Source organism: Triturus cristatus, chromosome 8, assembly GCF_964204655.1.
Source record: "Triturus cristatus chromosome 8, aTriCri1.1, whole genome shotgun sequence".
Classification (NCBI taxonomy): domain Eukaryota; kingdom Metazoa; phylum Chordata; class Amphibia; order Caudata; family Salamandridae; genus Triturus; species Triturus cristatus.
Window position 1 is genome coordinate 1,112,991,135 of NC_140591.1, and position 23,862 is coordinate 1,113,014,996.

The 23,862-nt window shown below is 42.4% G+C and overlaps 1 protein-coding gene across 4 annotated transcripts in view; it reads left to right on the forward strand.

Annotated features, from left to right (window-relative positions):
- Positions 1 to 23,862, forward strand: part of LOC146805453 (granulocyte-macrophage colony-stimulating factor receptor subunit alpha-like) — a 331,580-nt gene that overhangs the window by 186,575 nt on the left and 121,143 nt on the right. For all 4 annotated transcript variants that reach the window (XM_085622681.1, XM_085622682.1, XM_085622683.1 and 1 more), the window contains 2 exons: positions 8,169 to 8,289; positions 8,375 to 8,556. In XM_085622681.1, the coding sequence (XP_085478807.1) occupies positions 8,169 to 8,289; positions 8,375 to 8,556 (303 nt within the window). The remainder of the gene's footprint in view (positions 1 to 8,168; positions 8,290 to 8,374; positions 8,557 to 23,862) is intronic.

Sequence of the window (23,862 nt, forward strand, 5' to 3'; positions counted from 1 at the left end):
GGTGTCTAAGGATTGTTAACATGGGACTGCGAGGACCAGCAGCCCGGTTTCTATCACAGCTGTGTCCTCTTCCCTGGGTTCCCGCCCTTCGTCTCTGCCTGCTGCTTAATACTGCTCGCGACCCCCACTTCGCGGGAGCCGCTCGTAGCAGTCGGATTCGCTTGGTGTCTAAGGATTGTTAACACGGGACTGCGAGGACCAGCAGCCCGGTTTCTATCACAGCTGTGTCCTCTTCACTGGGTTCCCGCCCATTGTATACGGGTATTTATTTCATCTCCCACCCCGCTACGCGGGACGCGCGCGGGTGAGGCCCGGGCCAAGGGCGGGCCAGTCTGAGCCCGTCCGAGTACGGTTGAGAACGGAACCGGAACCCCCTTTAACATCTGGTATAAAAGGTCAGTTACTGGAAGATTAAAATACATTTGCTGGGCTAAAGTGCTATCATTGAGTACTCCTCATCTGAGAAAATAAGAAGGCTGATTGAGTCTGGGGCTACAAGTACAAGTTGGAGAATGGATAAGCCCACAAGCAGGGATGGGAGCGGCAGGCAATCTACAGGAGGTGCCCTAATGGGGACTCTAGACAATTTTCTTGTGCGAGTACAAACAGCATTAGCTAAAGATATTGAATTAACGGAAAAAAGACTATCACTAGATGTACTCTGTGATAAGAGATCGTCCCTGGGAAGTATGGCCAAGGCTAGGTCACCACCGTGTCAGCAGTCTGTTACGCAGGATCTTCTGGACTCATCATCTCTTCTGGTGGAGGTTGGGAGAGTCCAAACAACATTGATATCACCACTGGCTGTAACTTTGGGCGAAACTCTAGAGTCCTCGATCCCCTGTAACTTGGTCCCGAAGAGTATGCCCTTATCAATAATTAAGACCCGATCTGCTGGTAATATTAAAGCGGGCCCCGTAAAACAACATCATGGCTTAACATCGAAAAGAAAGCGCCAGGGGACCCAATCGCACGCTGCAGGGAAAAAAGCGATGGCTGGGCCTGTACTTGCTCTAAATGAGGATCCAGTTCCTAGTCTTACCCAATCGATAGTAATCGAGGATAGGGCAAATTCACCATCATTCCCGGGGAGTGGAGCCATGGCAGATATGGGCTCGACGTTTTGGAAAAAATTGGAGTGTACTTTAAAGAAACTGTGTGACCCTATTTATGAAAGACTGGGCTCTATAGAAAGCAGACTTGTGTGTTTGGAACTTTCACTTGCTTTGGCCCAGTCACGGAGGGGAAGTCGGGGAAATGGTTTATCCAGTGAACGACCTAATGTGGTAGGGCAAAGTATTGACGTTGAAGCTGTTCTTACTGGTCCAGCAACTGGTATAGAGAGTTCTAAACAAACTGACTCCCTAGAGCCATGCGCCATACCCTCTACTGTTAATCAGTTAAGAGTTGTACAATCCCCACAAAGGGATGGATCCCATAAAACAGTTGTTAACAAACATAGAATGGATAAACAACCTATGCCCATACAGCCTCCAGTGCATGCTGCATCTGGACTAATAGATATACATCTTCCCCCAGAGGCAGCCCCCTATGTGGTGGTTTTAACTTGGGTCCCACCCTTGGCGATGGGGACAAGGGAATCGTACAGGGAACTTAAGAATAAGTGCACTTTTTGGCTTAATGTAAAGCGCCCATTGCCGGCCCATATACGTGCCGAAATTCTGTTTGTTAGGAGAGTAAATTGGGTGGGCAGGATGTACAAGTCGACAGAGGGGGATTGTATTATTATTAATTTCAGGGACAGGCGTTGTGTGGAACATATTTGTAACTGGCCCCAAGACGATTCATCATCTTTAATTTGCACTATGCCTTTGTCCTACTTTTATGCTCCCGAGTTATCGTTCCAGGGATGGGCAAAATCTAGGGGAATTACGACAAATGGTTGTCCTTTCGGGGATATAAGGCCTTTTAACCGATCTGATGTGTTGTCCGGACTAGCGGACTGTGATTGACAGAAAGATAGAAATGGTCATCCTAGGCCTGGAAAGGTATATGTAGCCACTGATATAGAGGATGATAAAAAACAAGGAGGGTTGTCTGGAATGGAAAGTGCCATGGATGGAGTTGTAATCGCTGGCTTAACAAATGTTAATAGAGATGTTGTACAGGAACCTAGAGGGGTGTTACAGTTGGAATCATTTAATAACGAGGGAAATCCAGCTCCCTCTTATGGTTCGGACATATCTCCTTGGCAAATCCCTCTAACATTAGGCACAGGGAGCGCTGGCAGGCCTGTAAAGGTTGTAGGCTATACAACGATATTATCCTGGAATGTGGCGGGTGTGGGACCCAAATTAACTTCGCCTCACTGGACGGACTTTATTGGCGAACACGATATCTGTCTTTTCCAAGAGACATGGTCAACAGAGCCTGTGTACAGATTGGGGTATTTGAACTTCTTTGTCCCAGCAGAGAAAAGGCAAAAGGGTCGGCCAGTAGGAGGCCTGGTCATTTGGGTCAGACAAAACTTAAAATGTAATGTCCAACTTCTCCCAATCTTAAGTTGTGACATCCTGGGAGTTAGGTTGATTTTCCCGTCAAACACAAAGATTGATATTTTCAATGTTTATGCAAGGGGCTTACCAGGTGGGAAAAAATCAGAGGTTATAACAGTATTAGATACCCTTGTTGAATCCAGACCAACTGATGTGCTCCCATTGATAGCGGGAGACTTCAACACGACTTTTGAGCCATTAGGACTTTATGATTCAAATCTAATGGAGGAGGAGGACCTTAGATGGGGAGTTCCGCAGCTTGAGACAAAGCCCATCAGCAAATGGACGGAGGCGGCCCTGCATTTGAAGGGGCTCTGTTTGGGAAACCAACTGAGGGCTGCAAATGGCAGAACTTTGTCAGACAGGATGGGAAGCAAAACATATGACAATGGCATCAGGGCAAGCAATATAGATTATCTTCTAGTCCATTTAAGGATGTGGCACACTCTCGTTGATATGGTGGTAAAACCCCGAATAGAGAGTGACCACAACCCACTGGTTGCACTTTTTAAATTGGACATAGAAGAAAAGTGGATTTAGCAATCGGCGCTATAGGCCCAGATGTTATTATATCAAATGATGAATGCGGCCTCAAGTGGTGTAAAGTAGTAGAGCATCCTGACATCATAAACAGTATTAATTCTAATGTAGAAGAGGCATTAGCATCAATGGCGATAGGAGGCATCGAAAGTCGGACTTACGCTCCATTTAAGATAGTACATGATAATCTCTTTACTAAACTTAAAGCTTATTTTTGCAGGCCTTTTTTAGCAAAAAGAGATCCTAGAAGAAAACAGGAGAGTTGGTTTAATGCCTCCTGTAAGCAAGCCCGGGAAGAACTGGGACTTGCATTAAAACTAAAAGATCAGAGCAAGATTAAGAAAGCCCGTAGTAATTATAGGATGGCACAATGTAATGCTAAAAAGGTATGGGAAGAGTGCGAGTGGCAAGATCTTAAGGTAGCATGTGCATCAAAAGATCAGAAAAAATTTTGGGACATTTTTAAATGGAAAAGGTGTGAGATCACTGACAGCCCGCATAACTACGTCGCCCAGAGTTCTTGGGTTGATTACTTCAAGCCACAATATGCAAAAGGAGCCGAGGACGATAGTGAGCTCCATCACGACATGATGTTTTATAACAAATCCGTATTTAGTGTTGAGGAGGTCGATAGGGCGCTTGATCTAGTAACCCAGGGACGCGCCCCAGGCATGGACTGCATCCCAGCTGACTTATTTACGAATGATAGGCAAAGCTGGCGGGTATACATTGTCTATTTAGCTAATGCTATAGCCCAAGGGATGGCTGTCCCTCAGTCCTGGAAAGGTGCTGAAATTGTGCCCGTATACAAAAAAGGGGACAAAACATTAGTATGTAATTATAGGCCCATTAGTTTGATTGATTCTATTCAAAAAATTATGGGCCGTCTGGTCTGGGGAAAAATCCAGACCTGGATGGAGGACAGTAATATATTGAGTCCTCTCCAGGCCGGATTTCGTCCCAAGACTAGCACTGTAGACCAGGTTTTCAGGTTCATGGTCCTCTATTGGAGGACAGTGATTCTGGAAAAAGGGGTTTTGTATGCAGTATTCGTCGACCTGCGGGCGGCTTTTTACTTGGTCCCGCGCGGCAAGCTGTGGCGGGTACTGGAGCGGCTGGGGATAGCCCCTGAGTTGTTGATATTGGTCGTCCGCTTACATGAGGACAATTTTGCCCGGGTGTGGTGGGGACGACAGGGGGAGGTTACGGATGCCTTCCCCCTTGAGCGGGGAGTGCGGCAGGGCTGTGTCTTGGCACCGACCCTGTTCTCGCTCTTCGTGAACGGGGTGGCTGATTTCCTCTCCCGGGTCCCCACGGATGCCCCGGCCATGGCTGGTAATCGTGTCCCGGTCCTCATGCTCGCGGACGATACTCTGTTAATCTCAAAAACACCTAGTGGTCTCCAGCTGACCCTCCGGCGCTTTGAAGAATTCTGCTTGCTGCGTGGCCTAGAAATAAGTGTTGCCAAGACAAAGTTTATGGTCCTTAATGGACCTAAACCTTGTAAGTCTTATAAATCTTTCAGAGGAACCATCCATATGAATGGCTCCCCATTAGAGCAGGTCGACGTATTTATCTATCTGGGGGTCACGCTGCAGAAGGATATGTGCTGGAAAAGCCAAATAGATTTGGCTATATTGAAGTACCAGCAACAGGCACGTTTCCTTTTAAAAAGATTCAAAACTTCACAGACTCAACCAATCAGACCATTCCTCGAGATCTATAGGATGAAGATTCTTAGCTCGGCCCTTTATGGGTCTGAGCTATGGGGGTTTGAACATTTAAAACGCCTGACACTAGTGGAAAATGAGTTTATTCGGAAAGCCACTGGTGTCCCGCAAAGTACCCCCCTGATACCACTATTCTGGGATCTTGGTTTGAAAATGCTCCAAGATACAGCTTATTTACGTCCACTGCTGTATTGGCGCAGGGTATGGACTACCGAGGAGCTCAAGCATTATGCCTTGGGTTTGAAGGAAATCATGGAAAAGGATTCCTCTCATAAGATATATTGGTTGAGGTCAATAAGATCGCTCTTAGATAGATTGGGAATGGGAGACTTATGGGAAGATCCTCAAAATGCGGTTTTCCCTTTAAAAAAAAACATGAAGACCAAATATTGGGAACTGATCTGTTCTGACTTAACTTTTAAAGGGTGTTCGTCCCACCTTACAGGCAGATTTTTGGAATTCAAGGTTTACCCAAAATTGGAATTGTATTGGGGCCTGATTGAGAAACCATATGATCGTAAGCTCTATTTCCAATTTAGGGCAGGTACGCTTCCGATCCGATCATTTACAATTAAATGGGCTGGAGCGTCTCGCGATAAATGCCCAAAGTGCAGGGACAAGAGTGAATCTTTGAGCCATTTTATGTTTTTTTGCCCCCTTTACCACAGAAGAAATGGGTAATACCTATTTGTCGCCTGATTGAAACTCGAAGGCATGAAGAGGCTATGCGAATTTTGTGTTCTGATCCAAGCCCGGCAATTGCAATAGCCATGGCAAAATTTATAAAGTGGTCTTGGGTAATCCGGACAAAACTGATAAGCCCCAAAAGTGCCCACTGAATATGCATAGCCCCTGATCAAACAAAAAATTTTCATTTTAGGATGCATTGCTGCATTGTTACTTAAACTAAGGGATGATGGCATATTGCTGTACAAATCTGAAAATTGTTTGCTTTATACTTGATTTTAAAGATATTGGCTCCTTTAACATGTATAGAGCTTAATCATGTTTTGGGTATTTATATAAATCTGTAATGATTTTTTGTATTTTAGTTTCCATTTTTGTAAATGATTTTTATATATTACTTTTATGACTTAATTGTCGAATAAAGTTTTTGGAACCGAACCGTAAATACCCACAATGTTACAGGAGCGATGAGTGACCTTTCAAAGTGGTAGGGCGAGCAAAGTGCCCCACCATCTTCAAAAACCCCAAACCACATTTTCCCATACAAAAAAAACCCCTCCTTCAAAAGCCCAAATAAAAACACCACCTCCTTCCAAAATAAAACAAACTACATGCATTACACATTATATTCATTAAATAAAACTAAAGTGTATTGACCCCTGGGCTCCATGTCCTCCTTGCTGTCCTTCGAAGTGTGTGGAACGAAGAACCCCCAACCAATCTTGTAGCTCCTCTCATTCTGTATGAGAGCAGCGCCAGGATTGGATGGAGCGGTTTGGCCAAACGCTCCTTCAGGCCCTAGAATCCTGTGCTTGGTTTCCAGCTTCAAAGTGCGCATGTCACTTTGGCCAGCGTGAGACCGCGGGCCAAAGTGACATGTGCACTTTGAAGTGCATGGACACCACTGCTCGAATCCACCTGCTGCCAATCGGCAACAGAGCACACGCCCTCCTGGATCAGAGGCAGGTTGGCGGCTGCAGCGCCCCTTGGTTAAAAATAAAATGGCAATGAAAACATTTCATTGCCATTATATTTTTAACACTTCGCACTGCACGCAGCAGGCAGGTGGGGGCCAATTCTCCCCCGCCCTCATAAAGAAACCACCGTTGCAAGGTTACAAACTTGCAGTTCATATGAAATGCATTGACCCCCTCGCTAAGTCTCCTCTGGGCACACCTACTAGGTGTCACTACCAAGGGGAAAAAATGTGCAATTGATAGAATATTATTGCTATAGCATGTCCACATGGGAAAGATCTTCCCTTTGTGTATGAGTCTCAGGACTCTGTCCGGAATTTACATTTCTTAATTTACAATAAATGTGTGTATGGGTATATGTTTTTCTTAGGGACCTGCCACCAGCACTACAAATGCCAGACTTTCTGAATACCGGGGGTGACTAGTCTTTCTACCCCATCATGCCTTTTCATTTAATCACCCTCTCCGTCCTCCTTCTTTTTTTCACTCTTACATGTTCTTTCTAAGTTTCCACTTTTCTGCCCCTTGTTCTCTGTTAAGTTTTGTGATTAAAAATAAGTCCTGGTCACTAAATAGGAGTGCTAGCGCTGAGCACCTGCAATCCCCGGCACAATTTAATCACTGGCTGTTTTTGGTAAAGTTGATTTTTGAGAAATGTTCACATTTTAAAATTACCATGTTTATTATTCTAAAACAGGCTTTTCCAATGAGTAGCTCGTGATCTCCCTGTAGGTCTCCAGCTTCCTGTAGGTAGCTCTCCCTTTTGCAGCCCAGCCGACTAAATTAGAAACTTTTGATTGTTTGAATTATTATATACGCCGTGGCGGCTCCTTCACTAAGGCGGACGAGTGTTGCCTGCTGCTCTGTGAGCAGTTCAAAAAGTAAAAGTAAAATGATAATAAAGCAATATTATTATCATTTTATTTTTCCATCCTGGCTCAGCTGGTTTACATTTTAGGTGCGAGGCGGGCTGGGCTGTCACTGGAGCAGGGGGAGGAGTGGTGGGCACTCTCTTAAGTGCGCATGACAGTTTGGCCAGCCGTCTTGGGCCGGCCAAACAGTCATGCGCACTTAACATATTCTCCAACTGGCTGTATTGCACAGCCTTGGTGGAGAACATGCACAGGCTCCTAGTCCCTGTCTGAGCGTCGAACCACTGCGCTCAAACCAATCATGACGCTGCTGTCATGCAGGTGACAGCAGAGTCATGATTGGCTAGGGGAGTTTGGGAGCCTGTGCGCTTCCTGCTTCTGGAGTCGATCGAAGAGGACCGAGAGGCAGCGGCAAGCTTGCAGGTAAGTGATTATTTTTCACCCCTAGCCACACCTGTTAAGTAGCAGCTGCCACTATATATACCAACATTGAAAAGTGTGTATTTGAGACAAAAATATATGTAATTTCAGAAATCATAAACTTGGGGTTCGGAGAAAAATTGGTGAATTTTCACAATATATTAACATCTGATACTTGAGTGATAAATCGTGCAGTATTGGGGAGATATTATTATTATTATTTATATTTTACATTACTCTTGGCAACCGTGCCTGATGCGCTAAGTTGGTAATCGTGCATATGGTGGTCACTGGTTTACTCTTATCTGAAGTGGTGGCTATTACTACTCTCAAAATAGCAGGTCAGGGTGATTCCCATCGAACAAAAGTAGCTCCTATTGCAGAAAAAGTTGGAGACCCCTGTCCTAAAACATCATCTCTTTTCAGGGAAGAATGGAACAGCAGCTGAAAATGTCTCTTGTGGGGCCTACAACACGTCATCAATGAACTGCACTTTTCGAGCAGGCCTTGAAGCTCCGGATGACACACTCTATCGCCTTTCTTTGAGGTATATGCCACACTCTCTTAGAAGCAACACAAATCATGTTTATGCCAATCCTATCTCCCTACTTGCATCTCTTTACCTCGTGCAGGCAGAACAAGAAAACGGAAAGATGCAGTCACTATATAAAAGATGCCCGGGGAGGACACATTACTTGTCGCTTTCAAGATTTGACAATAAACCTCAATCAGAGGACATATTTAATCGTTGAAGGGTCAAGCAACAAATCAAAAATCCAGTTTATTGATCAATGGTTCAAGCCTTCTACAACAGGTAATAACATGCATTTTGATTGCTTCATTGGGAGGGCAACATGTTGCAGTGACCTGCTAATGCATATACGACCATCTTGCATATGAATATGTAGTTGTAAAGTAGACATTTGAATTGTTTCCTGTAATACGTCATAGCAGTTATATCTTTTAATTTACACCTTCTAGGATACTTACTGATTTTCTGAATATTTTTATAATGCATTTTCTATGTAGCACCTTAATACTGCAGCATTGCCTCTTCTAAGCGCTGTAAATAATTGGTGTTACTGTCACCCAGTGTAATGCTACTGCAAAGATGGACCTTGGAAGGATAAAAGACTGTGATGGCCTTGCTGAGATTCAGACTTGTGACATGCAGATCACATCACCGACTAATCTTAAAAACGGGCATAGGAAGGATGTACGGAGGAGGATAAACAAGAAACCCTTGATGACGACCCAACTTTCCATGCTACTTTTCTTGACTAAATGGCATCTCAAACTGTTGCCTAGGATCCTGTAGCTAGATGCTGGAGCCTGGCCTTGCCTGGCTCTGTGCATTTTTCTGTTTGCAAACTGTCAGCTTTTACAAAGTTGTCTTTAATCCATATGGCCCCTGTCCTTATTGCAGAAGAATGTGCTTATAGTACAGACTTGTATCTCTGACTTTGTCTTTTAAGACGTAAATATTCATGTAGATTTATTGTTTGTAATTGTATGTTAAATGGATGAACTCCCTTCCACGACCTAAATTGGACACCAAAGAGGGGGGAGCATCATGGATCCTAGATTGTAGGCGCGAAGCAGGATATATTATTTGTATTATTTAAAATACCTGTATCATGAACAGCAAGTCGCAAAGATTCCTGTCACCTTAAAGGACCCTATATGTTTTTCGAACTACTGATTGACTGCTATTTCCTTCAAGACGTCATGCACCTGCTCTGGTGGTGGCATGCACTGTCGTGATCACAGCCTCTTCTGGACCGTAGCGTCTATGGTCTTCCCACAACAAGAGATCCATGTAGAGGTCTTCATTTAGTCCAACTGGCACCTCTCTAGTCTCTCCGTTTATGCCTAGATCTACTTTTGTGACCGTGTTCTTAAAATGCTCACCAGTTGCAGGGAGCCAATCAGATCAAAGGACATTTGCTTTAGGTGTGCCACTGCTACCTGGAAGCGAACCCACAGGAGAACTGTAATCTGTATTTCTGCATTGGGTTCTGGATGACGTCTTGCCCCAGATGCGGTTGCTAGGCTCTTGCAGACCAGAATAAATAAGACACAGGATGCGTGTTAGGAAGGCAGCCCATCTGTATTTCTAAGGTGAGCAGCTTGGTCATGCTCTTGGCCAGTCATCACACATCTCAGGCCACAGACCAACCCTGAAACTGGACTGACCTAGGTCAGGCAAGGACTAAAGATCCTTCCTACTTCATTCAGCAGATGCCTATTCAAAGCCTGACCTTACAGTGGATTTTACAAGCAGTCAGATCAAAGGCGCTCAAAACTTTGCAGCATCTCGCTTGCCCACTGGTTATTTGCTAAGTTATCGAGTGGCATATAAAACAACATGGACGTAACCTTATACCCAGACAGGAACCCGGGTCAACTAATCAAAACAAATACAATATATTTGTTGTATACACTGAAATTCAATTTGATCAGTGCACATTTGGGATAATTAGCCCCACCTGTCCCCCCCAGGGGGCAGAAAGAATGCCTGCTCTGTTTTGGCGGTGGGGGTATGGGCACATATATATATATATATATTTTTACATTTTCCCTGGTGTCTAGTAGGCTTTTTGCCCTAGTGAGAGGGGCAGATTGGGGGTAATCACCCCCAATATGCCATACGGGGGACGTACAGACTGATGCTACATTTAGTTTGGGTTGTGGCATGGCCATGCCCAAGGTGGATAGCCCCCACCACTATATTTAAGAAAGAAAGCTTCCCTGCTGTCTAGCGGACTTTGGAGGGAATTCCCCCGATCTGCTTCCCAAGAGGACAGAAAGAGTGAAATATACAAAAGTGCAGGGGGGGAGCGCAAGCCCTTGCCTAAGGGGCCGCTCTTCCCATCCCTGGTGCCTAGTGGGCGGATCCCTTCTTGAGGACCGCTCTCCTGTGGTGATCCTCAAGCAGGGAATAACTGGGTAGAGGTACAACAGGGAAGGGGAGAGTCTTATCCTTTCCAACTAAACCTCTTCCAAAGCAATCAGTGGTCAGGGGGCTCAGATACGCCACCCGAGCACTGATGCAGTGCATCGGTTCGTTTTACTTTCACTTTAATGTAATGACGTCAGTGTGCGCTGTGAGCTGATCGTCACAGTTTACATAAAAAATCCCCCAAAAAACAGGTTCCACAGGAAGCCTTTCTCAAGCTACCTGATGTAAACATAAAATAAAGAACTCCCTCTAGTACAGACCACCAGAGGGGCTTTTAAACACCTCCCCAGTGTCGGCTATTGGCCGACACCCGAACTTAGAAGGTTAACAAATGGTTCCATGTGGGTTTTTTGGGCCAATCAATTATTTTCAAATTTATCTCGCAAATAATTTATTTCAAGTCCCAAATATATGTATTTGTGTTCAAAATTACATCAGATAAAATAGCTTGTCTTCACTCGCTATTAATCTAATTTGTCATTTTATGCTTGTAGATGGCAGTAGTGTGCCATCTACAAATATTTTCCTTTGAATTGCCACCTTGAATCGCAACTGCCGTCTACAGGCAGAAGCAAAAAATTAAATTATCATCCAATGTAGATGAGATAATTCATACAACTTTAATTCTAAAAAAATTAATTTGTTATCATTTTTTTAGTCTAAGGAAGATTCCCCTGGAGCCCCCTGATTCTACTTTTTATTTTGCGGGGTTAACCCCTGTAAATCACCCGTCTTTCTTAAACTATTCCCTATTTACCTTTCCCTTACCTTGAATTATTTTAATTACTTTTTCGTTTAAATCTGTTCTTTATAGTCCCTTGCCATTGTTTTGTCTCCTGAAATGTTTGCTACTTCGATTTAATTACCTAAATCTTTTTTATTGCACGGTAATTATAATGACAGTAACACGTTCACTTAAAAAAACATACAGAGGTATTACATGGATGGCAGGAAAAAGAAACCTTTCTATCATTAGACAGGTTGTCAAAAAAGTATGACAGCCTCTAGATGTTGCCACACACATGCAGTATATCACGTCCCAGGGATGGATGCATGAGTTTGGTGGTTAGGCGGAAAAGGTGATGAAGGGGAGACAATGTTAATACATTGACTCTGTCAAGAAGGCAGGTAGGACCGTGGCACATAATGTAGGGATATAGTGCAGGGACTTGTGAACTATGATGAGGATCTCTACCGGGCATTTAGGAGAGGAACAGAGAATGGGAGGTGAGTTCCTTCAGTATTTGGCTTTTCCAGCTTTGAGCAATACAGATAGGGATATTTAAGAAAATCAGATAAAGGTGCAACAAATAAATAGGCAGATGTAGTCGGGCAAAACTCTTTAACCCAATAGTCTGTCAACCTGTATAAGAAAACTGGATCAAGTATTCTCCAAAATCTACCAAAAATATTTAAGTCGTTGCAAAAAAGAGAATAACTCTGATTGACTCATGACATTCAATATATGGGATAAAGTGCCTCTGCCATACATTTTAAGGATATTGCAAGCTACCGAGGAGTTCTGTGGTCTTACAGAGGAGGGAGGCTGAAGGACAAGCTCCTCTATAAGATAATGGAACTTAAAGATGACTTGCAACTTCCTCTTAGCGTATGACTGAGGATATTTTATTCCTTATAATACATTGTCCCACCATCACCCTTCCCATAAACTGCTTAAATCCTTGGTGTATTGCCTCTTTATAGGAAAGAAATAGTATGAGTTCAGGCATGAAAGCAGAATTTGTAGAGCGAAATTCAACACACCAGCAAGCATATAGTAATTTTGTTGCAAAAATATATTTGAATCAGTTTAATGCAATCAAATTAAAAAGGGCTGTAGTTTAGAAGGAGTAGTAACATGCAGAGAGATTCTTCCTATAATGACTTATAGTGTGCAAAAAAGAAACATATTGTCATAACTTTTTAATGCTGATCCCTTTTTTTTTTCCTTTTTTTAGAAAAATAGATCTGAAGAATTAAAGCCCATTCTCGTTTTCATTTTTAAACAGCAGCAATATTGTTTCAGGGCTTGCATTTCACTTTGGCTGCTTGCCCTGGCAAGAGGCATTATGAAATCACAACCCTTCAGTAATATGTTATTACTCTTGAGTAAATATGCAATGTATTACTGGTAACTAGAGGTGGAACAACTCAACTGTAAAAAGGAAATTAAATACATTATTACCAAAGTAAGGGAGACTGAGCGTCAAGTGTGGGTGGCATTAAATGCGGAAATCAAAGTACAGGCTGCAATGAAAGAAGGCAGATTTGGAAAGCTTGTTTCCAGGTTAGTGCACCCTGATCAATCTAGCTAGTACTGGGGTGTGCAACATGCCTAACTATCCGACAACTGCATGATCGCCTAGGCAGATGCTCATGTCAGAGACTTTTTAAGGCATGGGCAAAGTGTGCAATTGCCCGGGGCCCCCGCCTTCCAAGGGCCGCTCTGGGAAAGTGAACTTTCTCTCTAGCTCACTTCTGTGTATTTTTGTATCTTAATCTTTAACACGTGATAAAATATAGCAAAAATTGATAATACAATTCAAAATTGTTGCAAAACAAGGGCCCCAAATTTTTTCTTGCCCTGTGCCCCAAAAACCTTAGGATGATACTGGCTTACGGATGCCAGTGCTATTTGCAATCCTATTACTGGATGAGGAGAAGGCTTTTGAGTACTTGAAGTGCAAAATTATGTTCAGAAGGTTGAGGGAAATGACTATGTGGCCAAGCTTTCCAAGGTGGGTGGTACCGCAGTGAAAGTGTTGTGGAGGCTAGATGGGGAGGAGGAAGGAATCTCATTGTATCACAGACACAATGAGGATGTGGCTTAATGGCAAGATCAGCCAACTTTGAAGCTGGTTCTATCCTGGTGGGAGACTCAAACATCCTGCGATTCTGAGCCAATCACTTAATCTCCCCATGCCTAAAAATGAATGTGTCCATCTGCAACCGGTGCTCATGTAAAGCGCTCTGATAAAATTGGGTCGCGTTTGCCTATATAAAACTGCAAGAAAAAAAAAACAGACTGCATGTTGTTTGCATGAAATTACATCAGTAGTAAATTCCCACAAGGTTGGATATGCTTGAAATATTTTAGAGATATTCCGGGCTGAGGATTAATTGGGATGTATTATTGTGCACTTCTTAAACACGGTAGACTGGCGTTCCATGCTGTTGCCTATTCAGGGTGGACAAAGAAGAGCAAATCCAAATTTCTCCCCCAGTTAGGCCGGACTAGCCTTTTATTCCACTGTGCATTTCCCCTTTGGGATGGAGCCACTGGATCTGGTTTTGAAAGCCCAGAGCTGCTGCTGGTGCCTAAGTAACTTTCCCTAGGCACTTGAGATTGATAACAACAGGCACGGGGAATTTACAAGAGAAAGAAAAAGAGAGGGAGGGAGACAGAGAGAAAGATCAAAGACCGAGAAGTGAAAGTGGCGAAAGAGAGAGACAGAGCATGGGCAGGAAGTGAGCGGGTCTGGTTTGAACATTTTTGCAAAGGCTGCTTTTGGTTCCCCAATCTTGCCCTGTTACCCAAAACTTGGAGGTTACCTTGGCCTGGCCTGGATGGAAGCTGACTTTTGATTTTGGGTAGAGTGGACTTTTTTCAAAATGGTTAATTGCCGCTATACATAATGCAGAATCTGCCATTTGGGATCCCTGGAGACGGAGGTGAAGTAGAGAGTTGACTCAGGAATATCTCTGGTGAGCTACAATGCTATAAAAGAATCTGGGGGTATTGTTTGGGGAAGACGCGCAAGATGTGGTGATTGAAAACTGATATCGACTCTTTAGCACTCTGGTGATAATGCAGGCATTTATGGTAATTGCACTTACACTGTATCTGGCGGTTGGCTGCTGGACTGCTAAATGTAAGGCATTCGCATTGTCATTCTTTTATCTTGACATTCTTGTGAAAGTAAAAAAAAGAGTGCATTTTATCTGTTCCCGCACAGTCACTTTATATTATCAGTCATTTAGGGGATATTTGGCTCTTAGGGCACTGTTAGTTCTCAATTGAAATTTAAAAGTGTATTACATTTTGCACGGCCACTTTATCAAGGTATATATTTTTTGTAATGGGTGAGGGCTATGGGTCCCACCTAGCATTTGTCACTTTATTAATTGTCGGTTAGATGTTAAAACTGTTATTACATTGTCACTTAATATTGCTTAATATATTTCATTTATTGTAGGTTATGTGGACTTATAAATTTTGGGGCAGATTTACAAGCCCCTTGCGACACTTTTACGCCGCCATTGCGTCACTTTTGTGACGTAGCGGTGGTGTAAACCATGAGCCACATTGCGACTTATTTACAACGTGAGGCATCTAGGCAGAAGCGTCACGTTGTAAAGCCCTGCGCCACATGAAACCTGCGTCAGGTTTCATGTGGCCGTTCTGTCGCAGTGTGGGCGTTCCCTCGTAGGAAAGCCCCGTAAAACTGACGCAGTGAAATCTACAAGATTTCACTGAGTTAGTTTTACGACACTGCTGCATCAAATCCTTACGCCTATGAAGCAGGCGTAAGGAGTGATGCACCACGTTAAGTATGGGCGGCCCCTGTGCATTGCAGGAGTTGCGTCGCAAGCCGACTCCAGCAATGTGCCGCCCGTACGCCACAAGATGCGTCACGCATCTGCCCCTCCTTGCACCATTGTGCGCCGCATTGTAAATGCGACGCATCTGCGGTGGCGCAAGGGGGGGATTACGTGACGCATTGCTGGAGCGGGTAGTACAAAATGTTGTATACCCCCCTAATTCTGCATGTTTAAATTAATCTGAATAATCAACTAATAATAATCTTATTAATTTGTTTGCAGTAGAAGACTTACCAATTATATTAACAAAAGAATTACACCTGGGAATTATACTTTGCATGGCTAAACTAATTGTAAACTAACATACGTACGCATAATAATAGTAGAAAATTAGAATATTGCATGATATATGTTGCTTTTGTGATGTAATTGTAAGTTGCGCATTATTGAGTGAGTACAAACGCTTTGAATGTTGCTAATATGCTAGATAATTACTTACACATAAGGGAATTAGTTAGGGTTTAACATTTTATTAGCCATTTCTATGTTTTAATTACGTTTTTGTGTTTGTTTTGCTTAAGTTGACCATTTCGGCCTAATCCAAGATGGCTGAACGAGACGTATAACGTGACTGCTCCTGACACATGAGGTTCTGGGTGAAGTGCGCATGCGTCACTGCCAGCAACAATGGCCTAGTCCTGACCCCAGGAGATTATGTTCTTGTCAAGGACACTCTGGGAGCTTCGCCAACGATAATACAATGAACTGTCTTAAAACCAGAACCAGCAAGTGCGATGACTTCATTTTGCGGACTATGTGAGAACTTTACCGCTTGACCCCATGTCCACCAATGAGGACCTAAAACCCCAATCTTGATACATTTTGACATTAATTTCATTATAAAAGTAGGTAGGAAAATGAACTAAAAAAACTCTCTTCTTTGACGAACTCGATTTCCTGACGTTATGCTGACGGAGAGGACGGTGGCACTGCTGGGCAGCTGTTATCCTGAATCTTTGAGAGACTGAATTGCGGCCTGACTTTGAGGAATTTTAAAGGTTTTTCCATGACTTGACTGACTTAGAGGACGACTATTAGCCAGATTAGGTAAATATGATGTTCTATGGTTTGGATAATGATTTCTAACAATTTGCAATTATATTAGATAAACGATATTTGATTAATTGAATAATGTGTTGTGTCAATTATTTGAAGAAGAACTGGGATAAAGAGTAGAGTATAGATAAGTGAATTGTATTACCAAACTACAAAACAACTAAATGATTCATCTCCCAATAAGGGGAATATCACAAAGTTGGAGTTAATATAGTATTCAATGCATTTAGGGTTTTAGGTAAAGATATTCCTTTCATGTCAGCGTTTGGAAACTTATTCCTCTAGGGAAGCAGATCAATGAAGTATGAGTGTTGGTGTAATGGGCCCCACCAATGAATGTATTTGAGTGAATTTGTTATTGTGGTATTTGGTCTGTGACGAAGGGGGAATTTGATGTTCCACACTGCAACAGTATTTCTGGTAGCAGAGTTATGATTTTTATTGTTTTGGTTTGGTGAATATTGCTTGTAAATTGCTTATTGATTATTGATTGATATTGGTTTATGTACTAACACTCTATGTTGAGTCGCATTGAGTTTTATGTTGTTTGCATGGCTTCTGAGATGTAGGAAGTCGGAAGTTTGTAACGGTTCCGTAGTAGAGTAGAGGTAAGCGTTGTTCTCGGGAAAGACGGAATTGTTGTTGCCCTGTAGGTACACAGGGAGAAACATGTAACGAGTGAAGTTGCACGACGCATTGTCTGGGTTCGATTCGGTGACATCGTCGTGTGTTACCATTAGAGACATTTTCTGTGTGAGAGAAGTGTATATGATAGCGAAGGTCACCTGTGAAATTTTCTGTGTGAATGTACTACATTTTCTAGTGCGTGAATGTAAAGGCATTCGGGTTATTTATGAAACTCTAGTTTTATTTCTCAGGAGCATTGGGTCTCCAACTATGTGTCTTAATTCTGGAGAAACGGTTAGCTAATGCTTGTTAGAAGGGTAAGCTAGAGGGATGTGCTACTTTATCAACGGAAGTAACGATTCCGTAGTAGGGCAGAGGTAAGCGCTGTTCTCGGGAAAGACGTAATTCGCGTGAGAAAGGTCTATTGCTATTCCTTGGTTAGCGAAGCGGACAATGTTGGTGTTTTTATGTTGTTACTAACAGCATTGTAAATTTGAAACAAAAACTTACTGAGTGGATTTTGTAAAGGAGGGGTAGACAGGAGCAGGAGCTGCGGCAGCGGCTGCTGACGTCAGAACGACTGAGCTGGGATTGGACAGTCGGTCAGAAACGTAAAACGCTCCGGATTGGTGTGTTAGTGTGCGACGCGCTAGGAGTGGAGAAGTACAGTGTGACGTAGACGCTCCCTATTGGTGCGTTAGTGTGAGTCGCGCTGGGATTGGAGAATTGCAAAAGTGACATAGACCCTCCGTATTGGTGCGTTAGTGTGAGTCGCGCTGCGATTGGACAGAATAGCGGTACAGTTGTAAGGAGAGACTAGAGATACACGAAAGACAGGAAGATGTATTACGATCCACCAGAAAAGGAGAAAAAGTCTTGGTTTGGTAAAATTAAAAGGTGGTTTAAAAAGGACAAACCGATTGTAACTAGGGAAGGACAGTTACTTCCTCCACCGAAAACCCCTGCATCCTTTATGGTTGCGAAATATGGATATCAGACCTGTATCTGGTTAGATAATTGGGTCAAGTATACTGAAAAGGACGGAGTGTTCGCTTTTCCAGAACAGGGTTCATTTAATTTGGCAGTTTTGAGAAATTTGAGAGAGAAAATGATGAATTTAGAACCAAGACCTAGATGCATGACCGAGAAAGACAGAGAAATGGTAGAGGATATAGATATATGTTTGGTAGGTCATACGGACATGAGATGCATGATGATCGAATGAGAAGGTGGCGGAATGCGAGTATGACTGAGGGTTTGTTTCCCGTAAGAACTTCAGGAGAGAATGAAGGAAGAAAGTGTGTAGAAAAAAGGCATAATGTGGAATCAAGAGGGTATGGAGTGAAGGAATCAGAGGATGATGTTCTTGATGACATGTTCTATAAAAATCCACCCCCATTTCGACCAGAACCAGAAATATTAACCCCAAGTGCCCCAATGAAAGAAACAGTATGAATCATAAAAACGGAACCAGAGTTCCAAGATTTGGGAAGAAACAATTCCATTAGAGAGGTAGAGAAGAAGTCCGGAGGTAAAATAAACAATGAAAATTCAGCAGAACTAGCAAAAAAGACCCTAGAATTAACAGAGAAAATAAGAGAATTGACTAAAAATCTGGAAGCGGTACCAGTTCCAGTAACGATAGGTCCAGTAATGCCTATTTTTGATAAACAGAAAGATAGCAAACACTGTTTGACGGTCCCCTATAAAAGTAATAAACCGGTTGAACAACCAAGAATGAGTCAGAATGATAATCCATTGAGACAGACTATGAGTATGATTGAACCGAATTTTTCAAATAACCCGTTTGTAGGCCAAAACTGTGCAGAAAGGCGTATGACAATAGTGGAGTCAATATCAGAAACACAAAAGGATTTTGGACAAGGAAATGTAGAGAAGCCAGTGGGACCATCTACAGAGGAATTGAGTGAATGGTTGAGAAGCTTGCAGAAGAAAGACAAAGAATCTCAGTCAATAGATGTGGCCAAACTACGAATGGTACTGGAAGAATTAATAGCAGGAACTATCCCTACGGAAAAGTAAAAAACTTACCAAGATGAAGAGTTGTTATTTCTGTGTTAAAGCGTAACTTGGAGAGCAAAAACTCTCCATGAAAGATTAGAAGAAGTGGCAAATGAAATGGGTATTGATATTGAAAAGGTAAAAGCTCTACAGAAACCATATCGGGTAGATTTCACTGAAAAAGACATTGAAAACATGAATACCACAGGACGAATAGGTCAGATTAAGGAGATAATTATTTTGTTGAGAAACTAGGGAGATGTGGACAAATGGAAATGTAGATGATATCGAAAACGAGATGAAGTTTCTGACAAAAACTTTTCAGCTTTCCCTGTCAGAGAAAAAGAGAAGGTAGTGACAGAATGCCCTATGAGAGAGATTCCAGGAGGAGGATATGTACATGTCCCGTGGACTAGAATGGATATTTTGTCATTTACGAATGACTTCCCTCGACTACGTGAAAAACCCGTCGAGTGGTACAGACAGGTGGACAGATTTGTAAAATTATCTAAAGTATTGTGGATTGATCTAAATAGCTTGTTTGACATAATAGTACCAGCAGATCTATGTACAGAGTGCAAAATCATGATAGATTGGCCGACCCAAGAATACCCAAGGGATCCAAAAACAGGGGCTCCAGACCCCGAGGTAATGAAGAAATATGAACAGGTTATGGCATTTCTGAAAAACAAAGTACCTCCTAAAGAGACAGACTGGGTAAAAATTGACAGAACACATCAGGAAAGCAAAGAGTCAGTACACGCATATTATGAGAGGTTAATTTTGGCCTTTAAACAATTTAGTGGAGATGAAAATCTAAGTGAAAAGGATTTGAGTCATTTTGTATATAGGTTTGTATATGGTCTTCGTCCAGAAATTAGTGAGATGATAAAACAGCATACCGTAGATTGGCAAAATAAGAAAATAGACGAAGTACTGAGACATGCTAAATATTTCAGTGATGAAATTGAAGCAAAACAGCGAAAGTTGAAAGAAAAGGCTATGTGGGCACAAGTAAAGGTAGCAGAGAGACAGGAAGCTCAATTAGCAGAACAAGCAGGGTCAAGACCAAAATTTTATCCTGGGAAAGGTAAAGGAAATATCGAGGAAGCTAAAAAGAAATTTCCGTGTCATAATTGCGGTAGGATAGGGCATTGGAAATCCGAGTGTAAATTTCCTCCGAGTACTAACGATGAAAATGCATCATTGAATCCACAGGTGCAGAATGAGGTGAGTGGTCAACAGCAACGACAACAGCAGGTTGTAACACAACAGAATCAGGTGCCAAAACCACCTTTTCCACAGAACAAAAATTGCCAGAAGTATAGTAAAGAGAATGGATTCTACAACGAAGAACAGGTAAATAAGCCGCCACGCGCTAGCCCTGCTTCGCAGTATTGGCTACAACGCGATGAAAGCGATTCAGAAGAGGGTTATTGACGATGCCGAAGGGAGGAAGAAGAGTGCGTGCTTGGCGCAACTCTAGAAGTAGAACAGACAGGCCCATTTGTAGATGGAAAAGTTAATAATGAAAATATTACTTTCCTAGTTGATACTGGTGCTACTCGATCAACTGTTAGATCAGCTGATGTCAAGAATCTTCCTTTCTCGAATGAAACGATCCAAGTAGTTGGTGTATCCAACAGACAGATTAAAACTTACCTTACAGAACCAGTGAAAGTTAGCATAGGGAAATTTTCTGAAATGCACCGGTTTGTCGTGTGCGACACCAGTCCTGTGAACTTGTTAGGTAGAGATTTATTGTGCAAGATGAACTGCACTATATTTTGTACTCCAGATGGAATAGCCTTTGAAACACCAGATGATTATGTGCTGTATAAAATGACAATGGCAAATAGGGAGAAAGAGGTTACTGGAACCTATGCTGTATTTAACCCTGATGAATTACCAAAAGAATTAAAACAATCTGTAAAAGCAGAAGTTTGGGATTTCACCAGAGAAGACGTAGGATTGATGAGAAATGTAGACCCAGTAAAAATAACTGTAAAAGAAGGAGTAAGTTACCCAAATGTCCCACAATATAAATTGACACCTGAAATAATTGAAGGAGTTACTCCTGTAATTGAGAAAATGATAAAACAAGGAATTTTGAGAGAAATAATGAGTAGCCCATGTAATTCACCAATAATGGGATTGAAAAAGCCTAGTGGGAAGTTTAGGATAGTGCAAGATCTGAGAAAGATAAACAAAATTGTTGTACCATGTTGTCCCATTGTACCGAATTCATCTGTGATTTTATATCAGATCCCTCATGACGCAGAATGGTATGCAGTGATTGATCTGTGCCATGCTTTCTTTTCCATCCCTTTGCATCATGACAGTCAGCAAATCTTTGCATTTCGTTTCGGTGAGCGTATTTTGGCATGGTGCCGAATTCCACAGGGGTATACAGAAAGCCCCTCAATATTTAATCAGCTATTGAAGAAGTCTTTGGAAAGTCTAGCAATGCCCGAATATTCTGTATTGGTTCAATACATCGATGACCTGCTTGTGGCATCGAAAACCCGTGAAGCTTGTGAGCTTGTGAGGTAGACACGGTAGCATTGCTGAATCATTTGGCAGATGGAGGACTAAAAGTGTCACCATCAAAATTACAGTTTTGTAAGAAGGAAGTACAATATTTAGGACATAACATTGAAAAAGGACAGAGAAGAATAACCATAGACAGAATCAGGATCATAAAGAGAATGAGTCCACCAATGAGCCAAAGAGAAGTGAGAATGTTTCTGGGAATGGTTGGATATTGTCGTCAGTGGATTAGCAATTTTTCATTGATCGCAAAACCTTTGGTACGACTGACAAGAAGTGATGTGAGAGATCCAATTGATTTGAACAAAGAGGAATTGACAGCATTCAAAAGATTGAGAGAAGGATTGTGTGAAGCACCTGCATTAGGAATGCCTGATTATGACAAGGAGTTTGAGTTGTATTGCAGTGAGAGAAATGGATGTGCACTCTCTGTTCTAGTACAGAAGCATGGAAAACTGAGGAAACCAATTGCATATTTTTCATCCATTTTGGACCCAGTAGCTATAGCCCTTCCTGGGTGTTTGAAAGCAGTAGCTGCTACATGTCGAAGTTTGGAACAGAGTGAGGGAATTGTGAAGGGTTATCCTGTGAAAGTGTTTGTACCTCATTATGTGGCGATCCTTTTAACAAGGAGTCGTACTCAGTATATGACACACAGTCGGCTGACTAAGTATGAAAAGGTCATATTGGGTGCAACAAATGTGAGTCTTGTGAGATGTGTGAATGTGAATCCTTCAACACTGTTGCCAGAGGCAGAGAATGTGGAAGTAAGAGATGAAGCAGATCATGATTGTTTGGATGTATTTGATTTCTGTACAAAACCACGACCTGACATAAAAGATGAACCCTTACCAGAAAGTGATTATGTTACGTTTGTCGATGGATCTTGTTTGAGGACAGATGATGGAGTGTTGAGTGCAGCATATGCGGTATGTACCGTTGCAGCAGTAATGGAAGCATCCTATTTGAAAGGAGTAAAATCAGCCCAAGTAGCTGAACTTGTTGCCCTGACAAGAGCATGCAAGATTGGGAAAAGTGTGAGAGTGACTGTGATAACTGATAGCCAGTATGGCTATGGAGTCGTCCATGACTTCGGCCAGATATGGCTGCAGAGAGGTTTCTTAACCTCGAGTGGAACTCCCATTAAGAATGCTGAAGTGTTTGGAAAGTTGCTTGAGGCGATACAGCTGCCTAGGCAATTGGCTGTTGTAAAATGTGCTGCCCATAGTCGTAGTGGTGACTATATTGCCACTGGTAACAAATTTGCAAATGACATGGCGCAATACTGTGCACAAAATTAGAATTCAATCAATCGGGCTAAGGAAAAGGAGGGGATTTCTTGTTTCCCAATGTTTACTAACACTGTGGGAACATGGGAAGAAGTAAGACAATTGCAGGAAGAAGCAGGAGAGGAAGAAATAAAACAGTGGGTAAAAGCAGGATGTGCACCAAGAGAGAAAGATCATGTGTGGGTCTATCGAGATGGAAGACCAGTCATGCCTGATAGCATGATGTCTGCCATGGCACGGATGTATCATGGACAGGGACACATAGGGAGAGACGCTATGATTAGGTCCTTTAAGCAGACTTGGTATAATGGAAAATTCAGACTTGTGGCAGAAAGTCTTTGTCAGAGATGTCTAATTTGTCAGCAATACAATCCAGGAAGAAAAACAGTAGTGAGTCTAGGAACAATAGGTCGAGAAGGAGGGCCTTTTACCAGAATGCAAGTGGATTTCATTGAATTGCCTCCCTGTAACAGGTTGAGGTATGTTTTGTTTATGGTATGTCTATTTTCCAGGTGGGTAGAGGCGTTCCCAACAAGAAGAAATGATGGAATTACATTGGCAAAATTACTTTTGAGGGAATTTATCCCTAGATTTGGGTTCCCACTAACAATTGAATCAGACCGAGGAGGATATTTCCACAATGAGATCATAAAACTGATTTGTGAAGCATTGAATGCACGACAAAAACTACATTGTGCCTATCGACCAGAGGCTTCTGGTGTAGTAGAACAAATGAATGGTACTATCAAAAACAGAATAGGGAAAATGTGTTTAGCCACAGGTATGAAATGGCCTGATGTCTTGCCTCTAGTACTCATGACTATTAGATCAATTCCAGACAGAACCACAGGGTTGAGTCCACATGAAATCATCATGGGACGAGCCATGCGCCACGTTTTTATACCAGTCAACAAGCTGATGACTATAACTGATGACATGGTGTTTGAATACTGTAAAAGCCTGGCTGACGCAGTTCATTCTGTGTTTCATCAGGTTGGAGCGGATGCCACCA